The sequence below is a fragment of the Hylobates moloch genome, unplaced genomic scaffold (assembly GCF_009828535.3).
Source record: "Hylobates moloch isolate HMO894 unplaced genomic scaffold, HMol_V3 SCAFFOLD_9, whole genome shotgun sequence".
In the NCBI taxonomy this organism is placed as follows: domain Eukaryota; kingdom Metazoa; phylum Chordata; class Mammalia; order Primates; family Hylobatidae; genus Hylobates; species Hylobates moloch.
This window is the reverse complement of record NW_026652284.1, coordinates 15,601,845-15,610,869: the sequence shown is the minus strand read 5'-3', so window position 1 is coordinate 15,610,869 and position 9,025 is coordinate 15,601,845. Positions and strand designations below refer to the sequence as shown.

At 48.5% G+C, this 9,025-nt stretch overlaps 1 protein-coding gene across 1 annotated transcript in view; it reads right to left on the bottom strand.

Annotated features, from left to right (window-relative positions):
* Positions 1-6,747: 6,747 nt before the first annotated feature.
* The window catches only part of SDHB (succinate dehydrogenase complex iron sulfur subunit B), a 37,004-nt gene continuing 34,726 nt past the window's right edge, over positions 6,748-9,025 (bottom strand). The window contains exon 8 of the mRNA XM_032759066.2: positions 6,748-6,954. Coding sequence (XP_032614957.1) covers positions 6,877-6,954 — 78 coding nt within the window. The 3' untranslated portion in view covers positions 6,748-6,876. The remainder of the gene's footprint in view (positions 6,955-9,025) is intronic.

Genomic DNA, 9,025 nt, shown 5'->3' with positions numbered 1-9,025 from the left:
CCGCCCTCTGCGGCCCTCACAGCGCCCGCGCCCGGGCTGCCGGGATTTGTAGTCCCCGCCTCCTCCTCCGCACACACCGGGGGCGGGGCGACCGGAGACACACACCTCACGGAGGCAGCCCCCGCCCAGCACGTCCCAGTGATTAGGGTCTGTGCGTGCTGGTCCAGCTCTCCATGTCTTCCAGGCCGTGCGACCGTGAGCAAGTCACTGATCCTCTCTGGCCCTCTTTTCCCAACCTGTAGGATAGCAATGCCTGCTTCACAGAGAACTGCTGCGAGGATCACACAAGAAAATGCGTGTCAACTGGGCGTGGTGGCGCATGCCTGTAATCCCAGCTACTCGGGAGACTGAGGCAGGAGAATCGCTTGAACCCAGGAGGCGGAGGTTGCTGTGAGCCGGGATCATGCCAATGCACTCCAGCATGGGCAAAAAGAGCGAAACTCTGTCTCAAAAAAAAAAAAAAAAAAGAAAAAAAAGAAAAGAAAATGCTTATCAAGCACTTGAGACGGTGCCTGGCGCTGCTTGATGAATGCAAAAAAGGAAGACACACCTGCCCAGAGATTCACAGGGTCAGATGTGCCCCCACAGAGAGACCTAGGGAGAGTCTGCCATGATGCACTGAAGGCCTTGAAATGCCAGAGAAAGAGAAGCCTCACAGCGTGACCTGCAGGCACACCTGCACTGGGGGGGATGCATGAAGACCCCTGAAAGGCACCAGAGATGTCATACCTGCGTGCAGCATTTATCCTGCTACCCCATAGTGACTGGCACAGGCATAGTGTTCCCTGTCTCCAGGACCTCTGGACAGAGGAGCTCCAAAGGGGAGAGTGGATCTGTGAGATCCCAGGGCAAACAAGGGAAGGTTCACGTTAGGGCCAAGGATAGACGTGGGCAGGATCACCGGTCATTTGTCCAGTATGAATTTATGGAGTGCCAGCACCACCCTAGGAGCCAGGAACGTGAGAGTGAAGAAAACAGAGATGTCCCTGTCCCTGCGGAGCCTGCTGTCTACTGGGAAGTAGCCCTAGTCAAGGAAAAGAAAACCCCAATGATCCGTATTGTGGAAGGGGCTGGAAGGAGACACAGCTGTGATGGTGGTGAGGGTGTGGGTAGGGGATAGACCCCAGGAGGGAAAGCAGCACCTGATTCATAGCAAGATCCCAGTGAACATTTGGTACAGGAACACACGTTGGCAGGACTTGCTGGTGGATAGGATGTGGGGGTGCAGGAATGTGTGGAATTCAAGATGCTCCCCAGGGTTTTGGCCTGAGCAGCTGGGTACCAGTGGAGCCATTTACTCAGCTGGGGCAGGCTGCCCAAGCCAACCAGCTGGGGGCCATTCCTGTTGACCACCTGGGCCGTGGGACTGGCTTCTTTGGGTCAGGTGACAAGAGTTGTTTCATCTTCCAGTGACACTTCCAGGGGAGGCAGGCTGCTTAACTTTTCAGAACTCCCATGTCCTCCCCCGGGGCTTAGCTCAATTTCTGGCAGGAACCCAGCCCCCAGGGCAGCAGGAAGGCTGGGTTTGGAAATGGCTAGCCCAGGTGGCCTTGGCGAGAGGCAGTATGGTACAGTGGCAAGGGGCTGGGTTCTGGCATCAGAAAGACATGGATGCGTGAGGTGAGTTGCTTTCTAGCTGTGTGAGCTTTAAAATGTTACTTTCCTTCTCTAAGGCTCTCCTTCCCGTCACCTACAAAATGGAAGCCATGGAGAGGATGAAATGAGATGGCAGGAACTTGGTAGAAGCCAGCTGCTTGCTTTAGATCCTGGCACTGGATTAGCGGCTTCATAAAAGCAGAGGTACTCCAGTCTGGGTGAAAGACTGAGACTCCCTCTAAAATAAATAAATAAATAAATAAATAAAAGCAGAGGACTTGGGGACTGCATGGGGGACTGCCTTGCAAGGGTGCCCCCTTCATTCTTTTTATTGCTAAGGCTGCCTGGCCTTAAAGGGGCTCTATTCCCTGAGCCAGCTGGGAAGGAGCCGCACCTGCAGCTCGTCCCTTCTCCTTAATGAGGCAGGAGGCCAGAGGAAGCTTCCTTTCAAACCACAGAGCATGTGGGAGGCCTTGCCATCTGTTTGGGGTTACCTTTGGGGAAGTGGCTCTCGGTGTGTGGTCATCGAGGAGGTCTGTGGCCCAGGCTGTCTTCCCGGATAACCGTGTCTGAAATTTCCAGTCCCACGTGGGTGAGAACTGACTGAACAGCTTCCCTTCTAGGCTGTGGCTCTCTTGGGAGCCCACGGAGAGGGCGTAATAGGCCTGGTCCCAGTGGCAAAAACCTTGAGAAATCACTAATTTGGGCAAGTTTATTCTAGAGCATTGGTTTACTTTTCGATTTCTCTAGTTTCACTAGATTTTTGCAACAAAAGCGGATTTTTTTCACCTAGTAACAAACCCTGTTGGTAGGATTATGGCTGTCTAGACACACAGTAAAGTGGGGTTTCAGTATTTTTTTTTTTTTTTTTTTTTGAGACAGGGTCTGTCTCTGCTGCCCAGGTTGGAGTACAGTGGCATGATCTCAGCTCACTGCAGCCTCGACCTCCTGGGCTCAAGTGATCCTCCCACCTCAGCCTTCTGAGTAGCTGGGACTACAGGTGAGCACTACCATGCCCAGCTAATTTTTCTGTTTTTTTTTGTAGAGATGGGGTTTGCCATGTTACCCAGGCTGGTCTCGAACTCCTGTGCTTCAGAGATCCACCTCGGTCTCCCAAAGTGCTGGGATTACAGGAGTGAGCCACTGTGCCTGGCCGAGTTTTAGCACTTTGTATGGTAATTATCCTGGTGCCAGGAAGGGAAGGGGCCTGAAGAAAATTTGACCAATGGGAGTCCCTCCCTGCCCTGAGCAGTGTGACGGGAGAGATGAGAAATAAGCAATATTAGCCATGCACGGAAAAACCATCCTCCCAACAGGGAGGCCTCTAGCTCTGGCCAGTCATGTCAGACATATGCTAGCTGTCAACTCCTGAGGGCTGGGAAGGAATTACTCTTGCCGCCTCCCAGCATCCACTCGAGGGCCTTTCACATAGTAGGTACTCAAGACAAATCCGTTCACTTGAGTTTATGGAGCATTTACTCTACCGCAGGCAAGATGCTTTCACAGTTACTCTTAGACTTCAACCATAATTCTGAGAGGGGAATGCTGTTAATTCCCATTTTACAGATAGGAAAATAGAGTCACAGATGTTCAACATGTCCAGAGCTAGGTAAGAAGGGATGGCTAGCTTCAGTCCTACGAAATTCTACTTTTTAAAATTTCTTTAGAGACAGGTTCTGGCTCTGTGATCCAGGCTGGAGTGCAGAGACACGATCCTAGTTCACGGCAGCCTTTAACTCCTGGGCTCAAGCAATCCTCCCACCTCCCAAAGTGCTGGGATTATAGGCGTGAGCCACAGGGCCAGGCTGGAAGTATTATCTTGTAAATGAAGGCACATTGGGCACAGAAGTAGCATACAGGACAAAATACTGTTCCCCACGCAGGTCTGCAGTTTTACTGGAAAAGCCTTTGTGACTGTTGCAATAGAACATTTGTCTCCAATTCAATGAAAGATTAAGCTGTAAATTAAACTATCAGTTGATAACATATACCAATTTAACTCGCAGTTCAACTGCGTAGAGTGACCATCAGAGTCAACCCAGCTTCTGATGACGCTGATCTGAAGTGGCAACTCCCAAGCTACACCCTGCCTCTTATCAGTTGTTGCGGACCCATCTTTACGAGGCATTAAGTTGTTCATGAGAAGCAGGGTGTGCTTGCTCACACCTGTAATCCCAGCACTTTGGGAGGTCGAGGCAGGTGGATTGCTTGAGTTAGAGATCAGCATGCCCAACAAACATGGTGAAACCCTGTCTCTACTAAAAATACAAAAATTAGCTGGGTAACACCTGTAATCCCAGCTAGTTGGGAGGCTGAGGCAGGAGAATCGCTTGAACTTGGGAGGCGGAGGTTGCAGTGAGCCAAGATTGCACCACTGCACTCCAGCCTGGTGACAGAGCGAGACTCCAAAAAAAAAAAGTCATTCATGAGAAAAACCCATCTTTCCCTACAGATCTGGAGATTAGAAGCCAAGTCAAATTATCCATGAATCCAAGGAATGTGACCTTTCCCCAGGCTGATAGAAAGCCATTAGGTCTGAGCTGGGGAACAGAAGCTATCCACAGACATGGCCCGGAGTTCAAGTTCCACTGTCTTTCAAGAAGCCAGTGCACTCCACAATCTTAGGCTTCAGCGCCGCAGGGCCGTGTACCGTGTGTCTCACTGAGATAGTCAAGAATTCCAAGATGCTGTAGTGAAGGGCACACGGCCCTGTTCTCGAAATTTCTGATATTTGTTCCTTTTTCCTTTGTGACCTTGGCTCCTAGGTGGCAGGCAGGCAACAAATTTTGTTCATCCTTGTCCCCAGCACCTCACCTTCCACAATGCCTGCGACGAATGCTTGTTGAATCAGCCCTTTAAGCCAGAAAATGTTCATTAAGGCTCATTCTTGGTGAGTCACACGTTTTCTCAGCTGCTTGCCTCAGGATGCATGAAACCTTTGTTTTCTGGATGATCCAGAGGTTTCCAGCTATGACTTAAAAAAGCAGCCTTGGGTGAAAAGGTGAATAGGGACCACCTGAATGTGCCTTAGTAGGGGAATGGTTAAATAAGGGTACACCCATGCCACAGTGCTCTTAAGCAGGAGTTCCAAAAATTTTTACATACACATACACACAGATTAAGGTAGGTCTTGGCTGGGCACGGTGGCTCACGCCTGTAATCCCAGCAATTTGGGAGGCCAAGGCGGGCGGATCACGAGGTCAGGAGATCGAGACCATCCTGGCTAACACGGTGAAACAGTCTCTACTAAAAATACAAAAAATTAGCTGGGCATGGTGGCGAGCACCTGTAGTCCCAGCTGCTCCGGAGGCTGAGGCAGGAGAATGGCATGAATCCAGGAGGCCGAGCCTGCAGTGAGCCGAGATCGCGCCACCGCACTCCAGCCTGGGCGACAGAGCGAGACTCCTTCTCAAAAAAAAAAAAAACAAAAAAACACAAAAAACAAAAAAACACAACAAAACAACAACAAAAAGGTAGGTCTTTATTAGCACTGAAGTCCTTTCTACATTGTGAGGTAAAAATAGAGGCCGGGCGCAGTGGCTCACACCTGTAATCCCAGCACTTTGGGAGGCCGAGATGGGCGGATCACGAGTTCAGATCAAGACCATCCTAACATGGTGAAACCCTGTCTCTACTAAAAATACAAAAAAATTAGCCGGGCATAGTGGTGGGCGCCTGTAGGCCCAGCTACTTGGGAGGCTGAGGCAGGAGAATGGCGTGAACCCAGAAGGCGGAATGCAGCTTTTTGTTTTGGACTCTGTCTCAAAAAAAAAAAAAAAAAAAAAAAAAGAAAGCTGCTGGCAGACTATACGGTCCCCCTTTTTTAAAAAAATCTTTTTTGGTATGTTAAAAAAAAGAGGGTCTCACTATGTTGGCCAGGTTGATCTTGAAGTCCTGGCCTCAAGCAATCCGCCCACCTTGGCCTCCCAAAGTGCTAGAAGCCACTGTTCCAGGCTTTTTTTTTTTTTTTTTTTTAAAGCGGTGGGGTCTCACTATGTTGCCCAGGCTGGAGTGCAGTAACTATTCACAGGCGCAATCATGGCAAACCATAGCCCTGACCTCTTGGGCTCACGTGATGCTCCCGCCCCAGCCTCCTGAGTAGCTGGATTAGGGGCACACGCCACAGCTCCTGGCTCTACAGTACCTTACTTTTGAAGGGAGAAAGTTTTATATATGCTGCATAACTGTAATAACGTAGAGTGTTGAAGGAAATGTCTAAGCTGTCAACAGGGGATGAGTTTGGAGGAGCTTCCACTTTTACTTTCCCCCTTTCCCCTTTTTTGCATTGCTTTTTTGTTTTGTGGAGACAGGGTCTCACTCTGTTGCTCAGACTGGAGTGCAGCAGTGTGATCTCGGTCACCGCAACCTCCACCTCCCAGGATAAAGTGATTCTCCTGCCTCAGCCTCCCAAGTAGCTGGGATTACAGGCATGCGCTGGCTAATTTTTGTATTTTTAGTAGAGATGGGGTTTCACCACGTTGGCCAGGCTGGTCTTGAACTCCTCACCTCAAATGATCCTCCCGCCTCAGCCTCCCAAAGTGCTGGGATTACAGGCGTGAGCCACCACGCCTGGCTGTGCAGTGAGCACGCCAGCCAAGGCAGCAGTGCTGTGGAGTTGATGTTTGCAGTGAGAGGCCCCACAAGTTCATCTGTGGAACTAACTGGATTCACAACTGACCAGGGTCATTGCTCTGTGCTGGAGGAATCTCAAACCTGGCCTCACCGACGTATCCAAAGACTTACCAAGATTTGGTTTTCAGTAATTCTGGTACTGAAAGCTATAGAAACTGGGATGATACAGAACACTAACACTGAGTGTTCAGAATAAGTGCCAGGCATTCTCATACCAGATGAATGAAGTAGGCACAATTATGGATCCCATCTTACAGATGGGCGAATGGAGCAGCAAAGAGGTGAAGGAACTTGTCCAAGGTTGTCTAGCTGGTGAGCGGCAAAGCTGGGAACAAGCTGCAGGCCCTGCCTGATGTCAGTTCCAGGGCTCATCACTTCCTTCCAGCTAGGGTACCTCCACCCCCGCTCAGCTCTGAAGCCCTGTCCATCTCTCCAAGGACAAGGACTCCTGGCACCTTCACATTCCCCTGCAGCAAGCAAAGGAACAGGTTCTTTTTTTGTTAATAAAGTAGAATAACATTTATTTCTTAAAATTTTTATTATACATGCTGTATTCATGGAAAACCAAGATCTTTAAAGGAACTCAAATTAGATATAAATTATGTTCAGCTCTGAGCTGGTTATAAATCATGTTTAGCATGGAAACAGTTAAACTGAAGCTTTCTTCTCCTTATAGGTTGCCATCATTTTCTTGATCTCCGCAATAGCTTTCCCTGGATTCAGACCCTTGAAAAAGAGAAGAGAATCAAAAACAAATGATAACTGAAACTGAAAGGGAAAACCCACGATCATGGGTGAAACTACTTCCTCAGCTGGTTCAGTGCCCAAGCAAGGTGAATGCAAATCAAGTCCCTCAAAACCACAGGGGTTGGGCTAAGGGCTCTCTTCTGTCTACCTTTTTTTAACATTTGAAGATGGTCAGCTCCCTCTGGCAAGAGCTCTGCCACGTTGAATTCCTTCTTGTGTGGCTCACTCTAACAGGTAAACAGGCCCAGGGCAGAGCTGCACTCTCTGACTGCTCAAAGACACTCAGGATAGTGTCTATTCTAGGACTACAGGCCAATGTCAAAATCAGCCAGACATCTCTACATCTTTTACATCATCATTATTAAATAGGCAGCAGCAGAAATCAGCATATACCAGCTCTCAAAAGTATGTGGAAGAAACTACCCTCTCTATTAACCCTTTATAAAACCATGATGATTTCAACTGGCCAATACCATTGGTATTAGCTGCAGTTTGCCCCTACAGCTGTTAACATCTGCTTTGCAGGAGGCACAATCATTAAACCCACTGAATGCCAGCTTCATTGAAGTAGAAAGGGAAACAAGCAAGTAGTTGGTAAAATGAGACAAGGACTCATCTGACGTTAGTGAAGGTTCCCCTCATTTTAGAAGGGTAAGTCTACCCCCCTAAAAAAGTGTTGTGGAAAGAAAGAAGAAAAGGAAAGAAAGAAAAGAGATCCTGAGAGAAGAAGAGAAAGAAAAGATATATATATTTTTGACAAGGTCTTGCTCTGTCATCCAGGCTGAAGTGTGATCATAGTTCACTGTGGCCTGAACACCTGGCTCAAGTGATCCTCCAGCCTCAGCCTCCCAAGTAACTGAAACTACTAATTAGCCACCACACCTGGCTAATTAAAAAAATTTTTTTTGTACAGATGGGATCTCACTATGTTGTCCAGGCTGGTCAAAAAGACACTCTTCATATACCAACATGGGATAATCTCCAAAATATAGTGGGTGAAAAAATACAGATAAATGTGATATAAAAAAAGACAGAAGAGGACACATGCATTTGTGTGCAGCATAAAACACCTCTGAAGTTCACACAAGGATCTGACTTCTAGGGAGGTGGCTGGGTGGAGTGGGAGGGAGACTTTTCACTGTATAGCCTTCTGAATCTGGACCCACCTGTGTATTTCTGGTCCCCACAGGGTCAGTAAGGGTGTTTAGACTTAGAAGGTTGGTACATACCCAATCCGTGCAGGAAGAAAGAGCACTGGATGGGGAGGCAGACGGCCTAACTCTAGTCCTACCTTCCCACTGACCTGACAGTGATCTTGGGCGAGTCATTCCCCTCCGCACCTGGGGCTCAATTTCCCCATCTGTACAAGGGGATTAAACTTGATGGTTTTCAAGTCCCTTCCAGTTTCATGATGGGCCTATCTCTATGTCTCAGTCCCAACTTCCAGCCCTGTTTTACAGAAGGGAGGGCAAGGCACAGAGAACCTGTCCTTGGCTGTCTCAGTTGTCTGCTGCACTCATCCCCTCCATGCACAGGTTTGTGACCAGGAGTACACCTTAGAGTCACTCGCAGAGCTTCTGAAGAAACACACAGCCAGGCCCCACCACTGAAGATACTATCTCTGTCTCAAACAAGCCCAGTACTCATGTTATTTTAAAAAATAACATAAGGTGACATTTATTGAGTACTTACTATATGCCAGGCACTGTTCCAAGCACTTTTATAGCATAACTTGCCTCAGAGGTCAGTAGCTATTCACAGGCACAATCATGGTAAACCACAGTCCTGGGGACAGGACCCAGATGGAAGCCCAGGCAATAGGGTGCTGAAGCCTGTGGGCTCCCCCAGTGAGGCCACTGGAAACACAGAGGGTTTCCAGGCAAAAAATAAGTGAATTCTACAGCTTGGATTTCATGTTTTCAAATACACAGTGTAATCTTTTTTTACGGCTAACTGGCCACCCTACAGTTTTCCACCTTGCCGCCCACTGACTCACTGCAACTTTTAGGTGAAATCACCCATAGTCTTTGCTCAGAGGGCAGCCGTGTTC